At 46.2% G+C, this 27,308-nt stretch overlaps 1 protein-coding gene across 4 annotated transcripts in view; it reads right to left on the minus strand.

Moving 5' to 3' along the window:
- Positions 1-27,308, minus strand: part of LOC126195374 (protein sly1 homolog) — a 178,440-nt gene that overhangs the window by 50,052 nt on the left and 101,080 nt on the right. For 2 of the 4 annotated variants that reach the window (XM_049933950.1, XM_049933949.1), the window contains one exon: positions 2,110-2,245. In XM_049933950.1, the coding sequence (XP_049789907.1) occupies positions 2,110-2,245 (136 nt within the window). Of the gene's footprint in view, positions 1-2,109; positions 2,246-2,814; positions 2,951-27,308 lie in introns of all 4 variants that reach the window. The other 2 variants (XM_049933951.1, XM_049933948.1) reach the window with 1 other exon arrangement.

Genomic DNA, 27,308 nt, shown 5'->3' on the forward strand with positions numbered 1-27,308 from the left:
AGATTGTGGACAGAATTTCCCACAGCTGCAGCCGGGCACCTCTTGTGAGCTGTAACTGGTGCTGGAGCATAGAGTCAATGATCTAGCATGTTGGGAATGGTGTGGTCACAAAATATGATAAAGCAGCTAGCTCCTGAAGATATAACGAAGTTAGCTGCTAAGTCATTTAACCACTGTCATTAAAAATTTGAGTAAAAAGGAATACAATTATAAACAATAATGGGAAAGCCTTAAACTAGATTGTTAATACAGCAAATTTATTATTTTAAACCAATCACAAACTTCAAACTTGCTGACACCTTCATGTAGAGGATCTTCAAGCTCCTTCTGAGACACATTGCTTGTTGAAATTGACTGCCAGTGCCAGCCTCATGAAACTGACTGCTAATAATATAAAATACACAAATATAGTAGAAGGTATCATCCTTACTAAATAAAGAAACAGCAACAGCTGTCATGCAATGATCTATTGGAAGCTTGAGAGTTCGGAGATGTTGGCACTGAGTCATGCAAATGCAACCAACAGTATGTAATGTCCAATTCACTATTCTTCAGCAGACAAAGTGCCAGTTGGAGTTAGGATTATGTATCTCCACATTAGTGGTAGTATCACAATTGATTTTATCACAACATAAGTGAATTCTGGATGAAGATGTACATTGCTGTGGAGTGCAGATAGCTGGTTTACATTTGTGAAGTTCTTTTTCAAGGGTTTCAGTGCAATTTATTACTCTTAATAAACATCACGTTATGGCATACTCGCACGGTAATTTCCTAGTTAATAATACCCTTTTCATAATATTGAAGGGTCCTCTACTTCTTTTTTTAAAATTCAATTAGCATATTCATCTGTAAGGATAATGAAAGAACAAAATAAGCATGGAAATCACAGACATCAACTTCACCTCAATTCATGGGTGGTGTCCAAGACAAGAGTTACAGCAGAATTTGAGATAAGGATACATACGATTGTTTCACAGAATAACCCTACATTAATAGCGTTTACAAAGAGTTTACCCCCAAGCATCAAAAGACTGATGGAGTGGGCAAAAAGGAGGCAGGAGATTAGTTACAAAGTATTTATCACTAATACACCTATTGTACTTAAAGATCTATCATGGACACAGTTTCCATCCCTACATCACTCCAGAGGTCACTCTACTGCAAGCAACACTGACATCTCTACTCAGCAGCGTAACAAAAGAATTGGAAGTATCTATATTGTACTGTTCATAAGCACATTAAGACGCACAGCTCCTGAATTAGGTTTCTGGACAGTATCAATAATACCAATCTACAGCTATCAAAGTCTCTCCATTTGACTAAAAACATTTTCCAGCTACAAATTGCTTTATATGTGGGAATACATGGACAAATCCCTTCAGCTTTCTCATTATCAAAGAACTTGATAGGGCACGTACCCTGTTATGAAAGCTTTTTTCCATTTCTTTCATTTCACACATAATCTCATATACTTTTTAAACAATCTGGACCAGAAGACTTGTGTAGTGTTTGCCAGTTATTGTTATGATCTCAGCATGGTAATTCCCATAAATGAAACCAACATCACCTTTTCCATTGCACTTGCACCAGCAATTTCCACTGCTTTGATATCCTATTCATTTCTGTTATGAAGTGGCAGACTTGTGACTTAGGTACTGTAACTAATATTTGCTGAAAGAAATTTTTTTTCATCATTGTGTGGAACAAAGATTGTAATGTTTGCCTTTGGTGTTTATGGTGAAAAATAATGTCCAGATTCAGTATCTTACAGTGATCTCTCCTCATGAAGTCACATTGTAAATCATACTTTCAGTTTTGGGTAACTACTTGCAGGCAAAGGATCTGTTTTATCATTCAGGTACTGCATATTGTACTGGGGAGGATGGGAGGCCCACACCTTCAAAGAAGTGCAAGCTGGAGAAAATTTGAAACAAGTACAGAAAGGTTACTTGGCAGACTGTTTTGTGTGGCAATCTGCAAATCCCACCATTTCAACCTACTACTCAATTTCATCAAACATACTTTAATTTCCTGGGAAGTTCCTCAAATTCAGTATAAAAAAATCCCAATAATCCTTTTTTCCATTGATCAGAACTACATACAAACCAGTTGCAATGGTGGTGTGCATGTCAATCAGGCGTTTTTTCTCCATCAGTTGTGGCAACGAGTTCACAGCAGATGTAAGTTTCGCCGTGTTATCCGAAACCATTGAAAAGGCAGCATCGCTTTCATTGTCTATTCCCTGAAAGATGTGATCAAGTAAAAATAAAAATTTTAATTAAGTACTTGCACCAGCAATTTCCACTGCTTTGATATCCTATTCATTTCTGTTATGAAGTGGCAGACTTGTGACTTAGGTACTGTAACTAATATTTGCTGAAAGAAATTTTTTTTCATCATTGTGTGGAACAAAGATTGTAATGTTTGCCTTTGGTGTTTATGGTGAAAAATAATGTCCAGATTCAGTATCTTACAGTGATCTCTCCTCATGAAGTCACATTGTAAATCATACTTTCAGTTTTGGGTAACTACTTGCAGGCAAAGGATCTGTTTTATCATTCAGGTACTGCATATTGTACTGGGGAGGATGGGAGGCCCACACCTTCAAAGAAGTGCAAGCTGGAGAAAATTTGAAACAAGTACAGAAAGGTTACTTGGCAGACTGTTTTGTGTGGCAATCTGCAAATCCCACCATTTCAACCTACTACTCAATTTCATCAAACATACTTTAATTTCCTGGGAAGTTCCTCAAATTCAGTATAAAAAAATCCCAATAATCCTTTTTTCCATTGATCAGAACTACATACAAACCAGTTGCAATGGTGGTGTGCATGTCAATCAGGCGTTTTTTCTCCATCAGTTGTGGCAACGAGTTCACAGCAGATGTAAGTTTCGCCGTGTTATCCGAAACCATTGAAAAGGCAGCATCGCTTTCATTGTCTATTCCCTGAAAGATGTGATCAAGTAAAAATAAAAATTTTAATTAAGTACAGGCAGCAATTAATCGTAAGCAGAGTAACTGCTCCATCATTTGGGAGTAGAAACATTTCATTTATGTCATAAATGAATTATGAAAAGTCAACAAATCTCTATACACAATGAAGTTGCTATTAAAATGATGAACAATGAAATTATGTCACACCATGTTCTAAGTGTAAGAATGACATCAATTGTAACACCACTGAAACCATTGTGTTATCTTAGTTTCCCAGTCCCTGAATATATCTTTTAATTGTTCAGATTTTAAGATAAGGATCTTGTAAACCTCACTGATGAATAAGCATGTTCTACACTACATAAATAATTTTTCATCATAAATTTATCTGCTCCATGCACAACACTATTTTCAGTGTGATGAATCCACTGAAAAGTACAGTCTGGTAAATAATACATTAAATAGCTAAGAAAGAGGGACACCACAAGTTTTATAATTCTCCCTTCCAGCCCAGAAACCACTCTTCTTACAGCAGACATCTGTGTGACAATGACAGTATGCATTAGCCATATTGTATAACAACTGTTGCGCAACCCCACTTGGTGAAACATATGCCACTGCAGTGACAAGACAAGAAAGGTACGATAAAAAAGTCATATAATTAATTTTTTGTATGTTTGCTGGTACATGTCTGCAGTGCCGGTACACATGGAAATCCCCATCCCATATTGGCCTAGCAGGCCACTGGTGGGGCCAAAAGAAAATGGAGCAGCCCATTGATGAAATGGAGTATGGGGTGGTGATTAGTTTTCTGCATTCGAAAGGGAACAACACTGCAACAATGGATGCTGAGTTGATGGAAATGTACGGCAACAATGCACCATCATATGACATGGTGGTTAGGTGGTGCGGATGCTTCCAGTGTGGTCAAACAAGTCTGAGTGACATAGAATAAAGTGGCTGACAATTTTCCTGTCTAGAACCAGAGAAGCAGAAGTACTGGTGCTTGAAGACTGACATATCACTATTGAGGCAATACTGGAAAAAGTGAGAAACAGTCATCAACCAGTTTTCAACATCTTGTGTGATATTTTGGACATGATAAAGGTCGATGCTCACTGGGTTCCACGATTGCTCATACTCATTCAATATTTGCTGCATACAGGCAGCAGTGGAAATGTTGCAGCTGTGTCGTGCCTATTCACAGGATTTCTTTGGCCACTTAATGACCTTGAATGAGTGCTGGGTGTATCACTCTGACAGCAAGACAAAAGTTCGAAACAAGCCATCGAAATCTGTGGATCCAAAATTGCTGAAAAAGGCATAGACCTAACCATATTCCGGTATGGTGATGCTGAGTAGTTTTGGGACTGCCATGAAATGATGTTAACAGATTATGCACATACTGCCACCTTCCCCATATATTCTCCTGATATGGCATCAAATGCCTTCATCACATTTCCTCAGATGAACATATCATTGCATGGCACTACTATCTTTGTCAATACTGTATTACACAAATCATTTACACTGGTTGCACTATAGAGGGGCCTCTGGAAAGAAATGCAATAAAAATGAAACAAATTAAATTATCAATAATTAAATATTATAGTGGTAATATAAACCACATTATAACCATACCCATTATCATTATGGTTTATGCCTGTGGGCCTGTTCCTTCTTGAAGGGCAATTATACTCCTAAGAAATTAAGGATCTTCTTACATTCTATTAGAACACATTTTAGTAAAATTCTTGGAATTCTGTTAATGTCTACCAATTCAATACTTTTTTCCATTTTGTTTGTTGCCTTGTATTCCATCATTTACACTGAAAATGTTTAGTTCCTGTTGTATATCAATCTTCTTTTTATCCAAGTGTGTCTAGTCTGCCACACATCTTAAAAATTTCATTTCATCAATTTCTAATTTTTTATTCTCTCATCTATTTATTGTCCAGATCTCCAGGTGTTTGTTAATACTGAGACTGCCTTCACCTTACAAAATTTTATTTGTGTTAATTTATGAGCTTTCTCCCTTAACATTCTGTTAAATATAGCATAGACAAAAAAAAAATGCTGATTTTATTGGTAAGCTCCACTATCTCACAGAAAGGTTAAGTTGTATATTAAGCAATGGAAAATCCAGGATGGAATAATGACAATATTACAAAATAACAGATTGCTACTCAACAAAAAGACTGTCAAACAAGCAACATTTTGCCCAAAAAGGCCTTCATCAGAATTAGACAAAATACACAATCGCAACTCACACACATTATCACAGTCTCTGGCTGCTGAGGCCAGACTGCGAGCAGCAGCACACGAGAGGAGATGCAATCTGGGTGGGGAGAGAGGGGGGGGGATGAGGAGGAGGGAGGAGGGATAGCAGGATAGGGGTCAGGGATGGTAAAGCGCTACTTGTGGTGGCATACAGGGATGAGGTGGAGAGTGGGTAGGACAGTTGGTGGGGAGGAAGGGGCAGTAGAAAAGAAGAGAAGTAAAAAAGAGTGTGGCTGCATTGATGGAATAGAGAGCTATGTAGTGCTGGAATGGGAACAGGGAAGGGGAGGGGTGGGTAAAGGTCAATGACTAATGAAGGTTGAGGGCAAGAGGGTTACAGAAACATACAATATATTGGAGCAAGAGTTCCCATCTGCACAATTCAGAAAAGCTGGTATTAGTGGGAAGGACCCAGATGGCACAGACTGTGAAGCAGTCACTAAAATGAAGAATGCTGTGTTGGGCACCGTGCTCAGCAATTGGGTGGCCATTCATGTGGACAGACAGCTTGTTGGTTGTCATGCCCAAGTAGAACACAGCACAGTGATTGTAGCTTAGTTTGTAGATCAATTGACTGGTTCCACAGTGGCCCTGTGTTTGATCGGACCAGTGATGCTTGTGACCCCACTGGAATACGAGGGTTGTTTTTTAAGTAAGGGCCGTTTTTATTTTTTTAAAAATATACAAATACTTTTGTAAAAAAACTTTTCTTTTCTGATTCTACACACTTTTACCTATTTTTCTACATAGTTGCCTTGTTTATTTAAGCACTTGTCATACTGTACAACTAAGTATTTAATTCCCTCTTCAAAGAATTCGGCCGCCTGCTCTGACAGCCAAGAGTTCACGGCCGCTTTCACTTCATCGTCGTCATTGAAGCGCTGCCCGCAAAGATGGTGTTTCAGGTCCCGGAAAAGGTGAAAATCGCTAGGAGCAAGGTCGGGGCTGTATGGTGCATGGTCCAAAACTTCCCAGCCAAAAGAATCAATCAAATCCTGAGTCTTTTGAGAGGTGTGAGGCCTAGCGTTATCGTGCAGGAGCAAAACTCCTTTTGTCAGTATACCGCGCCTTTTGTTTTGAATTGCTCTGTGGAGCTTCTTTAGAGTTGCACAGTAGGCATCTGAGTTGATTGTCGTTCCTCATGGCATAAAGTCCACTAGCAAAACACTGCGCCAGTCCCAAAACACAGTTGCCATAATCTTGCGCTTTGACAGTGTCTGTTTGGCTTCGACCTTGATGGGTGAGGTTGTGTCGCCATTCCATCGATTGTCGCTTGCTTTTGGGAGTGATATGGGATACCCATGTTTCATCTCCAGTGACAATTTGACTCAACATGTCATCCCCTTCTTCCTCGTAATGAATCAAAAAGTCCAATGAAGTGGCAAATCTCTTCCCTTTGTGGTCCTCTGTGAGGAGTCTGGGTACCCACCGAGAACACAGTTTCTTAAAGTTTAGGTTTTCAGTCACAATTTTGTACAAAACTGATCTTGAAAGTTGTGGAAATTCCAAAGAAAGAGTGGAAATTGTGAATCTCCTGTCCTCATGAATCTTTGTTTCGACTGCAGCCACCAAATCATCAGTGATCACAGAGGGCCGGCCTGAGCGTTCTTCGTCATGGACGTTTTGACGGCCATTTTTAAACACTCTAACCCATTGACGCACTTTACCTTCACTCATTGCATTCAAGCCATAAACTTCTGTTAACTGACGATGAATTTCTGCAGCTGACAGGCTTCTCGCAGTCAAAAACGTATCACTGACCGTATCTCACACGCGGCGGGCGATTCAATAATCGTAAACATTATAAAGTAGCACAGCGATGCGTACACGTCAGCTACAGAGCTGCAACTTGCATCAGTGTGAACGGGAAGGATGCCGGCAAGTGGCGCGGTGGCTTGTTGCGGCGTCCATGCGAGCTACGGGACTATACGCGCGAACGGCCCTTACTTAAAAAACAACCCTCGTAGATGGTGGTGGGAGAATGTATTGTTTTGTTTTAGGGCACAAAAACAACTAGGGTCATACACACCCATGTCAGAACTGTCGAACATGAAGACAAAGACAGGAGTTAAAAATGACTACACGTTAATCCTAATCGACAGAAGAGAAGACAGCTAAAACCAGGGATGAGGAGAAAGGTCTATAAAATACGCCATTGATAAATGGAGGTCCTGAACTAAAAATTAAATGACCTTCGCCATATTGCTACGAAGAATAACAAATAAAATGCAGTCAACAGCCTGTGCATCGTCCACTAAAATAGCCAATAACTCACACGGCAAACACAAACGAGAACATAACTGGTTACAAAACTGGCATTCTGTCAGGAAATGGTGGACCATCAAAGGTTGAGTGCATTGAGCACGAAGTGGTAGAGGAGCACCACTTAACAGATGGCAATGACTAAAAAGACAGGGCCTGATACGCAACCTAATTAAAATGATCTTCTCATGGCGAGAGGGCTGAGAGGAGGTTGTGCAAGCTGCTGGGAGAGGCTTAACAACACAGAGCTTGTTCCCATGAAGGGAGGACCAGTGATGACGGCAAAGTGACACCATCTGCTGACACATGGCAACAGAGAGACCATAGGAGGGAATGTAAGAACTAGCAGGCTGAGGTACAATGACTCCAGCCTTGGTAGCAGTGTCAGCTGCCTCGTTTCCTGTCAGACCAATGTGACCAGGAACCCACATAAACATCACAGTGGCACCATGAAGAGTGAGCAAGTGACAGCTTTCCTGGATCCACTGCACTAAGAGTTTTTTTTTAGGGCGCACAACTACAATGGTCATTAGCGCCCAGATTAAGTTAGGAATGCACTGCGAGGCACAAGGTTAAAACAGCAAATAAAAGGGACAACACTATAGAAGACATATTAACAGGCAGAGGATTTTTTAAAAAAAAAAAAAAAAAAAAAAAAAAAAAAAAAAAAAAAAAAAAAAAAAACGGCATAATCAAATGTCCTTATACAGGTTTGTCAAGTGCATAAAACGAAGAACACGAGCAGACGTTAAAATGTGGCGTACCGTCTGCAATTGCCCACATGGGCAGAACGGCGCCGGCGCAGCCGTCAGCTGAACCGGCAGTGTCCAATTCGTAACCGGGCCAAAACGACCTCCTCCCACCGAGAAGGGCGTGAAGAGGTTGTCCAAGCCATGGGAAGAGGTTTCAAGGCCCGAAGCTTGTTGTCCGCAAGTGTAGCCCAATCGGCATGCCACAGCGATAAAATGCGCTGACAAATGACCCTGCTACAATCTGATGAAGGGACACAACAAGAAGCTGTCCAAGGCTGGAGGACCGCAGCCTTGGCTGCAGCATCTGCAGCTTCGTTCCCCGGGATACCGACATGGCCAGGAACCCACATAAAGGTAACCAGAGAACCGTCGTCCGCCAGCTGCTGAAGAGAGTGTTGGATCCAGTGCACGAAAGGGTGAACCAGATACGGATCACTGAGGCTCTGGATGGGGCTCAGGGAATCGGAGCAGATTACATAAGCAGAATGTCAGTGGTGGCAGATGTAAAGAACAGCCTGGTAGAGGGCAAATAGCTCAGCTGTGAAGACCGAACAATGGCCATGGAGTCGGTATTTGAAACTGTGTGCCCCGACAATAAAAGAACACCCGACATCGTCATTGGTCTTAGAGCCATCTGTATAAATGAATATCATATTAATGAACTTCGAACGAAGTTTGACAAAACGGGAGCGGTATACCGAAGCTGGGGTAACCTCCTTTGGGAGCGAGCTGAGGTCAAGGTGAATGCGAACCTGAGCCTGGAGCCAAGGTGGTTTTAGGCTCTCGCCCACTCAAAAGGTTGCAGGGAGTGAAAAATCAAGGTGCTGAAGGAGGCGACGAAAGCGAACTCCAGGGGGTAGCAGGGCAGAGACATACAACCCGTATTGATGGTCCAGAGAGTTGTCAAAAAAGGAATGATAAGACGGGTGGTCGGGCATTGACAATAGCCGACAGGCATACAGACAAAGCAGTATATCGCGCTGGTAGGTTAGTGGCAATTCACCGGCTTCAGCATGAAGACTCTCGACGGGACTAGTATAGAACGCTCAGATCGCAAGACGTAAACCCTGATGTTGTATAGAGTTGAGGTGGCGTAAGATGGACGGCCGTGCAGAGGAGTATACGAAGCTCCCATAATCCAGCTTTGAGCGGACGATCGACCGATATAGGCGAAGTAGGATGGTTCGATCCACTCCCCACGACATACCGCTGAGAACACGAATGACATTTAGAGAATGGGTACAACGGGCGGCCAAATATGACACATGTGGAGACCAGCTAAGTTTCCTGTCAAATGTAAGACCTAAAAATTTTATTGGCTCCACGAATGGGAGAGCAACGGGACCGAGTCATAAGGACGATGGGAGAAACTCTTTGTAGCACCAGAAGTTAATACAGACCGTCTTCTTGGCAGAAAAACGGAAGCCACTGGCGACAGAGTAAAGACGATCAAGACAATGCTGAAGACAGCGCTCCAGGAAACATGTACGCTGCGCGCTGCAATAGATGGTAAAATCGTCCTGATACATCAGCTGGGATGCAATCCATTATTGGATTGATCGCTATGGCGAAGAGAGCGATGCTCAAAACTGAGCCCTGTGGCACCCCATTCTCCTGGCGATGGTGTCGGACAGAACAGAACCCACATGTACCCTGAACTGTCGATCCATTAAAAAGGCACGAATAAAAAGAGGGAGGCGACCGCGAAGGCCCCATGTATGCATGGTGCGGAGGATGCCCGCCCTGCAACAGGTGTCATAAGCCTTCTCCAAATCAAAGAACACAGCCGGGGTCGCGCGCTTCCGCAAGAAGTTATTCGTAATGAAGGTCGACAAGGTAACCAGATGGTCAACAGCAGAGCGGCGCCTACGAAATCCACATTGTACATTGATCAGTAGGCGTCGAGATTCGAGCAGCCAAACCAAACGAGAGTTAACCATTCGCTCCATGACCTTACAGACACAGCTGGTAAGGGAGATGGGTCGATAACTGGAAGGCAAGTGCTTGTCCTTCCCCAGCTTAGGAATTGGGACAACAATAGACTCACGCCAGCATGTGGGAACATGACCCTCAATCCAGATGCAATTATAAGTACGAAGAAGAAAACCTTTACCTGCAGGAGAAAGGTTCTTTAGCATCTGAATATGAATAGAATCGGGCCCTGGAGCGGAGGGCCATGACCGGGCAAGTGCATTTTCGCGTTCCCGCATGGTGAATGGGGCATTATAACTTTCACGATTTGAGGAGTGGAAGTTAGGTGGCCTTGCCTCCTCTGCCTGTTTTCGGGGGAGGAAGGCAGGGTGGTAATGAGCGGAGCTCGAAACCTCTGCGAAAAAGTGGCCGAAGGCATTTGAGACATCCTCAGGGGCCACAAGGACGTCATTCGCGACCAACAAGCCAGAAACTGGTGAGTGGACCTTAGTGCCAGATAGCCGGTGCAGGCTACCCCAGACAACAGAAGAAGGAGTAAAACTGTTGAAGGTGCTTGTGAAAGCAGCCCAGCTAGCTTTCTTGCTTTCTTTAATAACACGACGACACTGTGCATGTAATCGTTTATAATTAATACAATTCGCCATCGTAGGGTGGCATTTAAAGGTGCGTAAAGCATGTCGACGAGCACGTAAAGTGTCTCTACATGCTGCGGTCCACCAGGGGACCGGTACGCGACGTGGAGAAGAAGTAGTGTGAGGGATGGAATATTCAGCAGCAGTGAGAATGACTTCCGTGAGGTGTGCGACCTGACTACCGCAGCTTGCGAAGGTTTGATCCTGAAAGGTCGCCCTGGAAGAGAAGAGAGCCCAGTCTTCTTTGGAGATGTTCCAACTAGTTGAGCATGGAGATGGGGTATGATGCAGGAGATGGATAACACAAGGGAAGTGGTCACTCGAATACGTATCAGAAAGTGCGTACCATTCAAACCGGCGTGCAAGTTGGGTAGTACATATAGAGAGGTCTAAATGGGAATAGGTGTGAGTTGTGTCCGAAAGAAAAGTAGGGGCGCCAGTATTGAGTCAGACAAGATTGAGGTGGTTGAAAAGGTCTGCTAACAGGGAGCCTCTCGGGCAGGATGCTGGAGAGCCCTAAAGGGGATGGTGGGCATTGAAGTCTTCAGTTAACAAAAACGGTGCAGGTAGCTGAACAATAACTTGCATCATGTCTGCCCTGGTAATGGCAGACGACGATGGAGTGTAAACGGTACAAATGGAAAATGTAAAAGTGGGGAGAGTAATTCGGACAGCAACTGCCTGCAGGCCGGTGTGCAATGTGATGGGGTCGTAGTAAATATCATCCCGGACCAGCAACATAACCCCTCCATGAGCCGGAATACCTACCACAGGGGGTAGGTCAAAACGCACAGAGGCATAGTGTGCCAAGTCAATTTGATCGCATGGGTGTAGCTTTGACCCGAATTTCCTGTATACAGCGTTCATCCTTGTAGATGGGACAGTCGCGGTAGGACGCTGCATAGTCACCCTGACAGTTCATGCAACGAGGAGATGGAGGTGGACAGTCACCCTCTTGCCGTCCCTGCCACAAGTGACACATTTAGCCGCATTAGAACAAGACTGGCGAGTGTGATTAAAACGCTGACACTGGTAGCAGCGCGTAGGTGTAGGGACATAGGGACGAACAGAAATAACCTCACAGCCCGCTTTGATGCGCGACGGCAGCTGAACACTATCAAATGTCTAGAAAAGTGTCTGGGTCGGTACAAGGTCATTGTTGACCTTTTTCATGACCCTATGGACAGCCGTCACGCCCTGCTCAGCGAGGAAAGACTGAATCTCCTCGTCAGTCAATCCGTCGAGTGATCTACTATATACCACACCACGCGATGAATTCAAAGTGTGGTGAGCCTCCACCCGGACAGGGAATGTGTACAGGAGTGTGGCCCGAAGCAGTTTTTGTGCCTGAAAGGCGGTCTCAGTTTCTAACAACAAGGTACCGTTACGCATCCTGGTACAAGACTTGACAGATCCGGCTATGGCATCTACGCCCTTCTGGATAATGAAAGGGTTGACAGATGAAAAATCCTTTCCGCTCTCAGATTGAGAAAAACGAGGAACTTTGGGGCAGGCGGTAGTACTTTTGTCACTGGTGGCTGGTCAAGTTTCCGTTTTTGGGCAGAAGTCGAGAGAGAAGAAGAGAAATCCATTGCGGAGGAATCCCCCATGATTGCCAGCGTCTCCGATGGCACTCTCCTTCCTTGTGGGGACCCTCTCAGAGGGCACTCCCGCCTTAGGTGAATGTTTACACCTCAGGTCACACCTCCCGAGAAACGGACTGAGGGACCAATCGGCATGGTCGGAAGGTGTCAGCTCAGGCAATCACCCCTCCCTGGGCCTGGCCTTTACCAGGGGGTACGTGCGTGCCTTACTTGTCTACCCAGGGTGGGGAATTATACGTTACCCTGTCACTGGCTACGCGTGCGGACGTGTGGGTCGGCCTTCAGGCACGCAAAGGGAGGAAAGAAGAAGAGGAAAAAAAGGGAGAGAGGGAGAGAAAGGACAGACTGTCTCAAACGCCGAGGCGGAGACCAAAGGGTGGACAAGAAGGCAAGGAGGAGGAGGCTAGGAGAAGAAGGCAAGGAGAAGAAGGCAAGGACAAGAAGGCAAGGACAAGAAGGCAAGGACAAGAAGGCAAGGACAAGAAGGCAAGGACAAGAAGGCAAGGACAAGAAGGCAAGGACAAGAAGGCAAGGACAAGAAGGCAAGGACAAGAAGGCAAGGACAAGAAGGCAAGGACAAGAAGGCAAGGTAAAAAGTAAGGAAGACAGTGAGAGGGAGAAGGACAAAGAAAGGAACCAAACAAAGGAAGGAAGAAACCAGAATAAGTGAAAAACCAAAATGACCACAAACATAAGACGTGGAACCGTCCGTCTCCGGACGCAGGCGTAAACTACCCCCTTGAGGGGGAGGGACTCCTTTTAGTCACCTCTTACGACAGGCAGGATTACCTCGGGCCTATTCTAACCCCCGGACTCGCAAGGAGAGCACTAAGAGATGGATAGTGTGCAGTGCACAGAGGCTTTGAAGGGCACTGAGAGATTCAAAGCAGATGACGCAATTGAAACGTCTGTGTCACCATATGTACACTCCTGGAAATGGAAAAAAGAACACATTGACACCGGTGTGTCAGACCCACCATACTTGCTCCTGACACTGCGAGAGGGCTGTACAAGCAATGATCACACGCACGGCACAGCGGACACACCAGGAACCGCGGTGTTGGCCGTCGAATGGCGCTAGCTGCGCAGCATTTGTGCACCGCCGCCGTCAGTGTCAGCCGGTTTGCCGTGGCATACGGAGCTCCATCGCAGTCTTTAACACTGGTAGCATGCCGCGACAGCGTGGACGTGAACCGTATGTGCAGTTGACGGACTTTGAGCGAGGGCGTATTGTGGGCATGCGGGAGGCCGGGTGGACGTACCGCCGAATTGCTCAACACGTGGGGCGTGAGGTCTCCACAGTACATCGATGTTGTCGCCAGTGGTCGGCGGAAGGTGCACGTGCCCGTCGACCTGGGACCGGACCGCAGCGACGCACGGATGCACGCCAAGACCGTAGGATCCTACGCAGTGCCGTAGGGGACCGCACCGCCACTTCCCAGCAAATTAGGGACACTGTTGCTCCTGGGGTATCGGCGAGGACCATTCGCAACCGTCTCCATGAAGCTGGGCTACGGTCCTGCACACCGTTAGGCCGTCTTCCACTCACGCCCCAACATCATGCAGCCCGCCTCCAGTGGTGTCGCGACAGGCGTGAATGGAGGGACGAATGGAGACATGTCGTCTTCAGCGATGAGAGTCGCTTCTGCCTTGGTGCCAATGATGGTCGTATGCGTGTTTGGCGCCGTGCAGGTGAGTGCCACAATCAGGACTGCATACGACCGAGGCACACAGGGCCAACACCCGGCATCATGGTGTGGGGAGCGATCTCCTCCACTGGCCGTACACCACTGGTGATCGTCGAGGGGACACTGAATAGTGCACGGTACACCCAAACCGTCATCGAACCCATCGTTCTACCATTCCTAGACCGGCAAGGGAACTTGCTGTTCCAACAGGACAATGCACGTCCGCATGTATCCCGTGCCACCCAACGTGCTCTAGAAGGTGTACGTCAAATACCCTGGCCAGCAAGATCTCCGGATCTGTCCCCCATTGAGCATGTTTGGGACTGGATGAAGCGTCGTCTCACGCGGTCTGCACGTCCAGCACGAATGCTGGTCCAACTGAGGCGCCAGGTGGAAATGGCATGGCAAGCCGTTCCACAGGACTACATCCAGCATCTCTACGATCGTCTCCATGGGAGAATAGCAGCCTGCATTGCTGCGAAAGGTGGATATACACTGTACTAGTGCCGACATTGTGCATGCTCTGTTGCCTGTGTCTATGTGCCTGTGGTTCTGTCAGTGTGATCATGTGATGTATCTGACCCCAGGAATGTGTCAAAGTTTCCCCTTCCTGGGACAATGAATTCACGGTGTTCTTATTTCAGTTTCCAGGAGTGTATTATGTGTGGCCTGATACAGGGTGAAGCACTCTGCTGTAAATAATGAGCAGTGTTCAGAAAGCTGATACCAAAAAGCATCAATGACAATGATGAAGGCACACCAGACACTACGGTCAGTCCCATAGCCATCCGTATACACATAGGTACTATTGCGAACTTTTGTGTGAAGGTCGTGAAACTGAAGGCAACAGAGCGAGGCTGGAGTAGTGTCCCTAGGAAGCGAATGAAGGGATGTGCAGATGCATAAACGAAACACTCGTAGTGTAGTTCCAAATGGACAAATGACTTATACAAATGGAGGATGGTTCGATCTGCCCCCTCCACGAAGTACTACCAAGGACACGTAAAACACTGACTGACCACATACAGCAGGCTGCCAGGTAAGACATGTGGGAAGACCAACAAAGCTTCCTATCGAGCTTCAATGAATGGAAGAGCAACGGGCTCAATTGTAAAGACGGTGGAAGAAAGCAATTGTGCCACCAGAAATTTGTACAAACGGTTTTGTCAATGGAAAAATGAAAACCATTGTGCATGTTCCATGAGTAAAGACAATCAAGACAGCACTGAAGATGCCCCTCAATGAGACAAGTCCAGAGAACTGCAATAGATGGCAAAATCTTCAACAAAAAGGGAGCTGAAGATGCCATACAGGAGACAGGCCATTATATGGTTAATGGCAATAGCAAAGAGGATGATGCTCAGGACAGAACACTGAGGCACACCGTTTTTCTGGATAAAGGTGTCCAACAAGGCAGAACCCACGTTTACATTGAAAACTCGGTCTTTTAAAAACTCCTCAAGGAAACAAGGCATGTGGCCATGGAAGCCACACATGTAGGGAGTACAGAAGAACCAGTCCTCCAGGAGGTGTCTTAAGCTTTTTCCAAATTGAAAAACATGGCCACAGTTTGGGATTTCTGCAGAAAATCATTCATGATATGGGTGGACAAAGTAATGAGATGGTCAACTGCAAAACGCAGAGCTCAAAATCCACATTGTGCAGCTGTTAGTAAACTGCAAGACTTGAGCCACCATACCAACTGGGCATGAATCATACATTCCACCACCTTGCAAACATGGCTGGTGAAAGAAATGGGGCAGCATCTAGAAGGAAGGTGTTTGTCCTTACTGGGATGGGTATGACAGTGGCTTCACACCAGCATCCGAGAAATACGCCAAATGTGGTTGTACGTATAAAGCAGGAAGTGCTTGCCCACAAGAGAAAGGTGTTGCAACATCTGAATGTAAACATCGTCTGGCCCTGGGGCGGAGGATCGGGATGAAGTGAGAGCATGATCTAGATTCCTCATAGTACAGGTGGCTTGCAGCATACATGATTTAGAGAGGAGAAGGGTATCTCTCAAGCCTCCTCCACCCGTTTCTGATGGAGTAGGGCTGAGTTATAGTGGGAGGAGCTCGAAATCTCCACAAAATGGCGGCCCAAGGTGTTGGAGATAACAATAGGGTCCACTATGACATGCTCTGCTACTGTCAGGTCAGGAATTTGGAAATGGATATTGGTCCCAGAGCGTCATCAGAGATTGGTCCACACAGTGGAAGAGGGAGCGGAACTGTTAAAAGAACTGGTGAATGAAATCCAGATAGCATTTTTGCTATCTCAAAAAATGCAATGACACTGTGCACACAACTATTTATAATGAATGCAGTTTTCCATCGTATGACGATGGCTAAGAATATGGAGAGCACAACTCAGCACGCGAACTATGTCGCGGCATGCCTCAGTCCACCAAGGTTTGTCATAGGTTGCCAGAGAGGAGTAAAGCCTCCAGTTGCCCTCAGTAAGCTGCCATTTGGGGCTGCAAATAGGTGGGATAGGACTCAGCAAACGCTTAGCACACGGGAAATGGTCGATCGAGTGTGTCAGAGAGAACACACCACTCGAGATGATGGGCAAGCTGGGCAGTGCAGAAGGATAGGTCCGAATGGGAATGTGTGTGCATGAAGCCTGAAAGGAACGTGGGTGCTCCTGCATTAAGGCAGAGGAAGTTAAATTGATTGGGAAGCTCAGCCAAGAGGGCAACTCTCGGACAGGTTGTGGGAGAACCCCAAAGGGTATAGTGCGCATTAAAGTCATTGAGCAGGAAAAAGGGATCAGGCAGCTGCCCAATAAACTGGAGGAAGTCTGTCCTGGTGACATGTAATGATGGAGGGATGTAAACAGTACAAAGGGAGAAGGTCAAGTGAGGAAGCAAAAGACAAACTGCAACAGCTTGAAGGCAGGTAGTCAGGGAGATGGGTTGACAATAAACATCATCCAGTATGAGCAGCATGACTACCTCATGAGATGGAATGCAGTCCTCTGGAAGGAATGTCAAAACAGACTGGGAAGAAATGCGAAAACTCAAAGCAGTTGTGAGAAAGCAATTTTACTTCCTGGAGTAAGAGAACAAGCAGACGTTGCGATTCTAAGCACAGCTGGAAATCCTCATTGTTTGATTGAAGGCCACAATCGTTCCACTGAAGGAAAGTCATAATAACGAAAGGGAAGGAGCGAAAAAATGAAGAGATGTCACCTAGGCGGCTGCCGAGTGCCAACCCTCAAAGACTCACTGCTGCAGGGCACAGAGGCTGGAGGATCCTGCTCCATGAGATCTACAGAGGCATCGGCATTCTCCCTCTGTCGATCTGCTGAGTCCAGGACAGAAAAATGGACAGCGGTGTGCACCGGTGACACGGAGGTCGGCCAGGTGAGGGTATCACATGGCGACACCGCCGAAGACGATCGAGTCGGTGAAAGAGAAGACTGTTTGCCTTTGTTTGACTTCTTGGAGCATTTCTGGTTGGCAGAGGAAGACTCAGATGATTGTTGGTTGGAGGGATGTAGGAAGTCTTCACGGGAGTATTTCTTCTGTTCTTTCTGGCCTGCTGGTTGTGTAGCAGGCGACTTCAGTCAGGGAGGCGAATGTTGGGTGGCTTGTTGCACAGCTGGACAAAGAGACGGCGATGCTACCATGACATTGGGTGATTTCACAACTTCAGTGCCGAATTTTTAGGTCACATGTCTGTGTGGCCATCTCCTTCATGGAGTGTGATGTAGCATGAACAGTACTGTAAGTGCCAGATGGTATAACACAGGGTTTATGGCTAGCCAATAACTTGCGAGTGACAGGGTAAGGCACTTCTTCCTTTACCCGGATCTCCTGGACAGCCCACTCATCAAGATACATGGGACAATCTTGAGGGGAGGTGGCATGGTCACCATTGCAGTTGATACAGCGGGGCGGGAGGGGGGGGGTGACAATCGCCCTTGTGTGCTTGTGTGCATCCCTACCACAGGTTACACATTTGGCCAGGCGTCAACAGAATATTCGAGTGCGGTTGGTTGAAACAATGACACTGGTAGCCGTGCATCGGGTTTGGAATGTACCGTCGGACTGAAATAACTTCATTGCCTGCTTTGATCTTGGACGGAAGCACCACTCTATCAAAGGTGCGAAAAGGAGTGCATATGGGCACTTAGGATGCATCTACCATTTTCATCACCCAATGCATGGCAATGACATCCTGTTCAGAGAGTTGTGTTTGGATTTCTGCCTCTGTCAGACCATTGAGCAGCCTAGTGTAAATAACACCACAGGAAGAATTCAGAATTCTATGGGGCTTAACACGAACAGGATAGCCATGGAGAAGTGAAGCGGCAAGCAGTTATTGTGCTTAAAAATCAGAAGTGGTCTCCAAAAGCAAAGTGCCATTGCATGAATAAGAGCAGGTCCCTTGTTTGCAATGGAACAATTACGCAAGGGAAAGAAGAAAACAAAGAAAATGTACGGCACAATAACAGGAGAAAGGAAGAACTAGAAGAACAACAGAAGGACAATAAATACTACAATGGACAAAACTGGACCAGAAAACCACAGAGAGATGCAAGAAACAGTGAGAAGAGATTAAAAACAAGAAAGCAGACTACCGTGGCAGTCTGACCATGAGGATAAAAAAGAAGCAGCCAGCCACTCTGCAACACATTAAAACCTCCACCCTAAAAGCACTACCGTGGAGGACACAGAGGGACAAAGGACATGTGCTAAAACTCAGATCAAATGAATAAACCCACCCTCACGAGTAAAATGTAAAACTAAAGCTGCTGTTGAGGCACTGTCACCCAACACAGAAGGTAGGGTGCTGGGAAAGTTAAAAGTCCGCCACAGAACAGCTAAAAGTGGGCAGTCCAGCAAGAGGTAGACGACTGTCATTTGGCAGCCACAGAGACACTGAGGTTGGTCCTCACGACAGAGGAGGTAACTACATGTGAGTCACGTTTGGCCAATGCGTAATGCGGGGCTAACAAAAGACAACTGACTCCCTGTGAGAAACCCACAGGGAAGACTTCCACACATTCACAGTCTCCTTAATGACACACAGTTTGTTGTGCATACTGTTATGTCACTCCATCTCCCAAAGCCAAAAAACCTTGCGGCTTAAGACAGAATGCAGGTCAGTTTCAATAGATGCCCATGTCCAGGAGCAGTTTCCACGTAGCCTGTTTGGCCAGTCAAGTTCGTTGCCTGGGATTCCGATGTGTCCTGGGGTCCACACAAACATCACTGAACGACTGGACCATTCCAGGGTATAGATGGAATCCTGGATGTTCGCTACCAAAGGATGGTGAGAGTAGCATGGTTGATAGCTTGTATGCTGCTCAGGGAGTCAGAACAGAGAAGAAACAACTCACCAGAACAAGAACAGATGTACTGAAGTACACGAGATATGGCCACAAGCTCTGCAGTGAATACACTGCAGCCAGCAGGCAAGGAATGCTGTTCAATATGGTCTCTGTGGACATAAGCGAAGCCAACATTACCATCAGCCATCGAGTTGTCGGTGTAAACAACTTCAGAGCCCCGGAACACATCAAGACTAGAGAGGAAGTGACAGCGGAGAGTGGTGGGGTTAACAGAGTCCTTAGGGCCAGATGAAGCTTCGGCCGAGGTGTACACCAAGGAGGTGTACGTGACTGGACCTCAAGTAGAGGTGGTAAAGGGAAGGACTCCATTTCAGGGAGAAGGGATCGCACGTGAACTGCAATCATGAGCCCTGACCTGGGCCGCCGATGCAGGAGATGCAGATGGAAAAAGGAGATGGTAATTTGGATGCTCAGGAGAACTATGAATGTGTGTAACATAACTGGTAAGCAGCTGCTTATGTCAGATCCACAATGGAGGGACTCCGGCCTCCACGAGGACACTGGTCACCGGACTCGTTTTAAAAGCTCCCATTGCTAGATGAACACCACAGTGGTGCACTGGGTCAAGTAAACGCAATGCTGAGGGGGCCGCCGAACCTTAAACCAGAATCCCATAGTCCAAGTGGGGTTGAATAAGGGCTCTGTAGAGTTGTAGCAGTAGAGCATTGAGTTGCTGCCAGCAGTCCCACTTAAACTGACGAAGATGAGGTAGCCGAGTGTCGAAACCAGTCCTAGGAAACAATACATCACCACTACAGTGAGTGGATCATCATTAAGATAAAGTTCAGGTTCTGGATGAATGGTATGATGCTGACAGAAGTGCATGAAACACTACTTCCTGGCTGAAAACTGGAAGCCGTGAGCTAGAGCCCATGATTGGGCCTTGTGAATGGCTCCCTGTATGTAGGTGCTGTGCAGCAATTCCAGTACTGGAGGAGCAATATGAAATGCAGAAGTCATCTGCATACAGAGAAGGGGTGATTGACGGCCCTACAACTGCTGCTAGGCTGTTAATGGCCACTAAAAATAGAGAAACACTCAATACGGAGCCCTGTGGAACACCATTCTCCTGAATACGGGGGCAACTATGGGAGGCACCGACTTGGACACGGAAAGTATGGAGTGACAGGAAGTTTTGGATAAAAATGGGGAGCGGGCCCCGGAGACTCCACTCATACAATGAGGCAAGGCTATGATGTTGCCAGGTTGTGTCGTATGTTTTATATAAGTCAAAAAAGACGGCAACCAGGTGTTGGCATTTGGTAAAGACTGTTCGGATGGCAGACTCGAGGGACACAAGATCATCAGTGGTAGAGCACCCCTGGCGGAAGCCACCCTGACATGGAGCCAGTATGCCACGTGACTCCAGGACCCAACCCAACTGTCGACACACCATACGTTCCAGCAGCTTACAGAGAACGTTAGTGAGGCTGATGGGTTGATAGCTATTCACATCAAGCAGATTTATACTGGGTTTTAGCACTGGAATGATGGTGTTCTCCTGCCATTGCGATGGAAAGACAATATCGCACCAGATCCAGTTGAAGATGACGAGGAGATATCGCTTGTAGTCAGACAAGAGATGTTTAATCATCTGACTGTGGATCTGATCCAGCCCAGGAGCTGTTTCGGGGCAATGCGAAATGGTGCTGAGGAGCTTCCACTCTGTAAATGGGGAGTTATAGGGTTCACTGCGGCATGTAGTGAACAAGAGGACTTTTCTTTCCATCTGCCATCTGAGGGCGCAAAAGGCTGAGGGGTAGTTCTCCGACACAGAGGCTCAAGGATAGTGCTCAGCAAAGTGCTCGGCAATCACGTTTGCGTCGGTAGAAGGCACGCCATTGGTGTTAAAGCCGGGGCCACCTGATTGAGTCTGGTACCCAAAAAGACGTCTGATCTTCGTCAAGACTTGGGACGGTGACATATTGCACCCAATGGTCGACACACATCTCTCCCAACACTCCTGTTTCTGTCGTTTTAGAAGCAGGCAAACACTGGCATGGAGCTGCTTAAAGGCTATTAGGTGCTCTAGGGAAGGGTGCCACTTATGTCCCTGTAGAGCACGCTGATGCTCTTTAATTGCCTCCGCGACTTCCGGCGACCACCAAGGAACTGTCTTTCGCTGGGGCACTGAAGTATGTGACGGCCTCAGCATTTAAGAGGCAGAGGTCGAGTTGGGACAGTAAATTTTTGACATATCTGCCACGGCCAGTAAGCATGGTGCTACCCCACAAGGGATTATGGGCATTAAAATCTCTCAAAAGTAGGAAAGGTTTAGGGAGTTGATCAATCAGTGCAGTCAATATGTTCAGGGGTACTGCACCATCTGTAGGAAGGTACACATTGCAAACAGTTATTCCTGCGTCATCCCTATCCTGACAGCCACAGTTTCAAGAGGAGTTACAAGGGGCACAGGTTCACTACATACCGAGTAGGACAATAACACAAACTCCACCTGACACTCTAATATGTTCGCTATGGTTCTTGCAATATTCTCTGTAGCCGTGAAGGGTAGAGATCCGCATTTCCTGAAACCAGGTTTCCTGGAGGGCAATACAGAAAGCAGGTGTAAAGCTTAACAGTTGCCATAGCTCAGGCAAGTTGTGGAAAACACCGCCGCAATTCCACTGGACAAAGACGTGTTCGTGAGACGGGGAAGGCATGAAACACTCAATGAGGCAGAATGAGATTTTCACTCTGCAGTGGAGTGTGCGCTGATATGAAACTTCGTGGTAGATAAAAATTGTGTGCCGGACTGAGACTCAAACTCGGGACCTTTGCCTTTCGCGGCAAGTGGTAGAGCACTTGCCCGTGAAAGGCAAACGTCCTGAGTTTGAGTCTCGGTTCGACACACAGTTTTAATCTGCCAGGAAGTTTCACTCAATGAGGCAGTTTACGCCTCAGGGTCATCCACTGCCACGGACTTATTTCCTGAACAGGCAATATCCATTGTGTCTGAGGGTCTGGCAAGATCTAGGTACTCAGTGGATGCCAGAATCTTCACCTCATCCTCAGACACAGATCTTGTAGGTAGTGGTGGTGTGGGTGCCACCGCAATTTCCTAGGTCTTGGGGGACTTCTTTCTGGATTTCTCTCACTGATCCTCTGGTTTCTCTGGCTGGGAGGGCTTCAGTGATTCAGTCTCCAGGACTGAGGATGATCATGAAGCCCTACGACTAGCTGCTTTTTGGCACTTCAACCACTGGCGGGTGTCATCTTTCCCACTAGCAGAAACCTGGGAAGGGAGTGACCCAAGGGACCCCTTTCTAATCGAGAGGAGCCGAAGAAGACTTATGCTTCTCTAGCTGAGAAGTGGGGACTGGTGTCCCCGATGGTCAGGGGGACAGTGCTTCTGAGGAAGGTGGTGTGGGAGCAACAGGGAGGGAAGTGCCCCCCACCATCAAGGGGGCAGGTTTAGTCTTCCGGCTCCAAGAGCCAACTGGAACTCACATAACTGATCGGGCTACAACTGTTCTTGTAGCAGCAGTATAAGAGGAGGTCATAGCCACATGATGTAGGTGCTCAAATTTCCTCTGGGCCTCAGGCCTCAGTGTAGGTCAGTCGGTTCAGGGTCTTGTATTTCATAATTTTCCTTTCTCGCTGTAAAATCGTGCACTCTGGTGGGCAAGGAGAATGATACTCTCTGCAGTTTACACAGATGGGAGGCGGGCACATGGAGTATTGGGATGGAATGGAGGTCCACAATTTCAACATGTAATGCTGGAAGTACAGCAGGAAGACATATGGCCGAATTTCCAGCAATTAAAGCACCGCATTGGGGGAGGGATATATGGCTTGATGTCACGGCGGTAGACCATCACCTTGACCTTATCGGGTAATGTGTCACCCTTGAAGGCCAAGATGAAGGCGCCGGTGGCAACCTGATTATCCCTTGGACCCCGTTGGAAGCGCCGCATGTAATGAACTCATTGCTCTAAGTTGGCGTGCAGCTCGTCGTCAAACTGCAAAAGAAGGTCCCTGTGGAATATAATACCCTGGACCATATTTAAGCTCTTATAAGGCATGATGGTAACAGAAACAACCCCCAGCTTGTCACAAGCAAGGAATGCTCATGACTGGGCAGAGGATGCCTTTTTTATCAAAACTGACCCTGACCGCAATTTGGACAAGCCCTCCACCTCCCCAAACTTGTCCTCTAAATGCTCTACAAAAAAACTGAGGCTACATCGAGACAAAGGAGTCCCCATCAGCTCTCGTACATACGAGGTACCGGGGCGAATAAGGTTTGTTGCTGTCCTTAGCCTGGCGTTCCTCCCATGGTGTGACCAGGGAAAGGAGTGATTTAGAATAAAACTTTCTTACATTGTACTGAGACTTGGAATGCTTAGAGACTGCTGGTGTTTGATCACCAGCAAGTGATGACGTGGTATGCTTCATCGTGCATCATCCATCCTGATGCCACCCACTCGGACCAGGGGCCGTCCCCACGGGTGCCACCCAGTCACAGCAAAGGCCACCTGGCAGGATGGCCATTTCCAGGAGTCCTGATGCCCCAGGGTGACTGGCATCTACTCCTTGGCATACATGGGCAGTTAACGGTGCAGGCATCAGCAGAGTGATCCCTGTGTAGTCATGGGACTACAACAAACAGGGTACATGGCGGCCCCATCACAAAGGACTGGCTACCGTGCTGGACATGAGGTGCAAAGAATACCATGGTCATTGTTGGCACAGAAAACGACACTGCATAGTGGGTGGAGGAAAATGCACCCAGGAAGGTGTCCTCGCTCAAGAGATGGAGGATGAGCAGGACTGCAATGCCATGACGAGAAAGTGGGCTAAAGATCTCAATGCACAACATACACAATGCACCATGTAAGGCGCCCTTCCCCAATTGGATCGCTCTTTGGGAAAATTTTGAAAAATGGAGGTCACACCCTACAGGGGACCATCACATAAAGGCCGAAAGGTGGGAGAATCCTTTTTAGTCACCTCTTATGACAGGCAGGAATACCTCAGGCCTATTCTAACCCCCGGACCCGCAGGGGGGCCCAGAGAGGTGATTGTTCACCCCTCCCGAGCACTTAACAGAGGAACCAATCGGCAATTTGGGAAGGTAGCCGCTCAGGCAATCACCTCTCCCCGTGCCTGGCCTGTACCGGGGGGAGGGGGGGGGGGGTTACGTGCGAATACCACCTGTTGACCTGGTACTGGGAATTACGCGTTACCCTGCCAACTCTTACAGGTCAGACACATGGGCCAGCCTTCAGTAGTGCACAAGGAGGAAGGAGAAAAAGAGGGACCTCAAACGTTGAAGCAGACGAAGGACAGCAGAAGGTGAATGAAGAAAGAAAAAAAGGAACGAAGAACCGTGGTCAGACTGTTCTGATATAAGCCACTTTAAATGAAGAACACATTCTGAAAAATACCCCAGACTTGTTCACCAAGGGAGGGGAAAAAGAATAGCAAGAGATTGCACCACAGAAGGGAAAAGATGGTGCAAAGGCTGGAGCCCTTTGGTAGCCAAGCATGATCCCGCTATAGAGCAGGAGCCCCTGGGGGTGGAGGATGTATTGGACAGGCCTTGCATCTAGGGCGGTGAGAAGGATAGTGGACTGGACATTCCTCATTTCAGGGTATGATAGGAGGTAGTCAAAATCCTAGCAGAGAATGTGTTTCTTGCACCAGTCCTAGGTGGTCAGATGGTGGGAATTTGGGAGGTGGTGGGTCACTGGAGAGATAAATTATGTGTAACCCCTACACAACCCCTGCTCCCAACCCCTTGCCTCATGTCTCATATCCCTGTAATAGACCTAGATGCAAGAGCTGTCCCATACATCCTACCACCACCACCACCTACTCCAGTCCGGTCACAAGCATCACCAATCCAATGAAAAGGAGGGGTACCTATGAAATCAGTCATGTGATCTACAAGCTAGGCTGCAACCATTGTGCTACATGCTACATCGGTCTGACAACCACAATCTGTCCACATGAATGCCACCGGCAAACTGTAGCCAAGAAATAACTGGACCAACCAGTTGCCGACCATGCCTCCCAACAAGACATTCTTCATTTCAATTATAACTTCACAGCCTGTGCCATCTGGATCCTTCATTTCAACACCAACTATTCTGAATGTGCAGGTGGGAACTCTAGCTCCAATATATCCTACATCTCTGTAACCCTTCTGGCCTCCACCTTCATTAATCATTGTCCTTTATCCATCTATCCCCTTCCTTGTTGCAATTCCAGCACTACACATCCCTCCATTCGACCAATAATGCACCCTCACTCTTTTTTACTTCTCTCCTTTTCTACTGCCCCTCTTCCCCCCCGCCCCCCTCATCCTCCATCTAACCTCCCAAATGCACCTAGCTGTTCTACCCTATCTTCACCTCATCCCTCTATGCTCACACAAGCAGCACTTTATTGTCTCCCACCCCTACCCTGTTATCCCTCCCCCACCCCCTCCTTAACCCCACCGCCCAGATTGCTTCTCCTATCATGCAATGCTGCTCGCAGTCTGGCCATAGGAGCCAGAGACTGTGTTTGTGGTTGTGTGAGTGTTTTCTGTCTAATTCTGATGAAGGCCTTTTTGGCCGAAGACAGACTTGTTTGACAATATCTGTGACTCAGCATATATGCTATATAGTGAGTAGCAATCCTTCCTTTTATAATATTGACACTAAAAAATATATTAATACTTAGGGCCTAAGAAAATGAAATGGCATATTTGTTTTGTAATTTAATCACTTACAACTATTTTATTCTAATATCTTTTTATTGCAATCGATTGTTGCATTTGTCTTTATAATGAATGCTGGTTTTGTTCAAATTTAAAATATCTTCGGATCTGTTAGAACAAATAAAAACAATGCAAAGTTTAGTCTTTGATAACTAATCTGATAGATAGGGTGAGGTGAAAGTACGGAAACACCCCTACAAAAGTTGTTGAACAGTCTGAGGAATCACAATGGCGTCCAGTATAGGCCACCTAGGACTGATCCAAGAAACACATTCTCTGTCAGGGTTATTTCAATATCTTTCAAACAACAAAAGTTAATAAAAGTTAATAGTTTACGGTGACTAAATATTTTCACACTGAACCTCTGAATTATCAACTTTTAAATGCTTAATGAGATTTCAACAAACGATATCTCAGATGATAGTGACACACTGTATCTATCATCCCCAAAAGCTAAGCATCTCTATCTTTTTTATTTATTGACACTGAGATCTTTTATCGCTGTTTCATTACACAAATCTTCTCCACATTCAGACAGCAAATGAACACACATCAGTATCTCCCATACTGTTATATTTGTATTTTATTTAATGAACAGTTTATGACAAAAAACTGTGCTAATTTAAATGTGGTCAATCATATGTGTTAGCAGACACCATAATTTAAGAGAGTGCCAGAAGATGCTTCTGTTGAGAAGGTGTAAATAATTGTTTAAATAGTATTTAGCAATAGTCTGTAGTCATTTAACATGAGTGCACTTGTGCAAGAATACTGGCGTATTTATTTATGTACCAACTATTACTTATACTTATTGTAAATGATGTGTGTGTAACCGGAAGTTTATGACTTTTATTTTATTTAAATATTGTTATAATATATTAGTTTAGGGTGGGAAGTAATCATGTCTGTAGATCTTAAGGATGATGTATTTTTGGTGGGGACAGCCTTCATCCAATGGGGAAGCAGACAGTAACGAAACACTACAGGAGTCAAACTGCAGATGGACTTTTCGAGTAAAGAGCTCAAGGGAGCAAATCAGGACACTTTTATGTTTGTGCTGGAAGAAGACAGACCTGCCTGTGGTAACGCGTACAACTTGGATGTATAACTGATAGATTTTGGGTGAGGATTTTAACTTTTGAGTACA

Source organism: Schistocerca nitens, chromosome 7 (assembly GCF_023898315.1).
Source record: "Schistocerca nitens isolate TAMUIC-IGC-003100 chromosome 7, iqSchNite1.1, whole genome shotgun sequence".
Taxonomy (NCBI): domain Eukaryota; kingdom Metazoa; phylum Arthropoda; class Insecta; order Orthoptera; family Acrididae; genus Schistocerca; species Schistocerca nitens.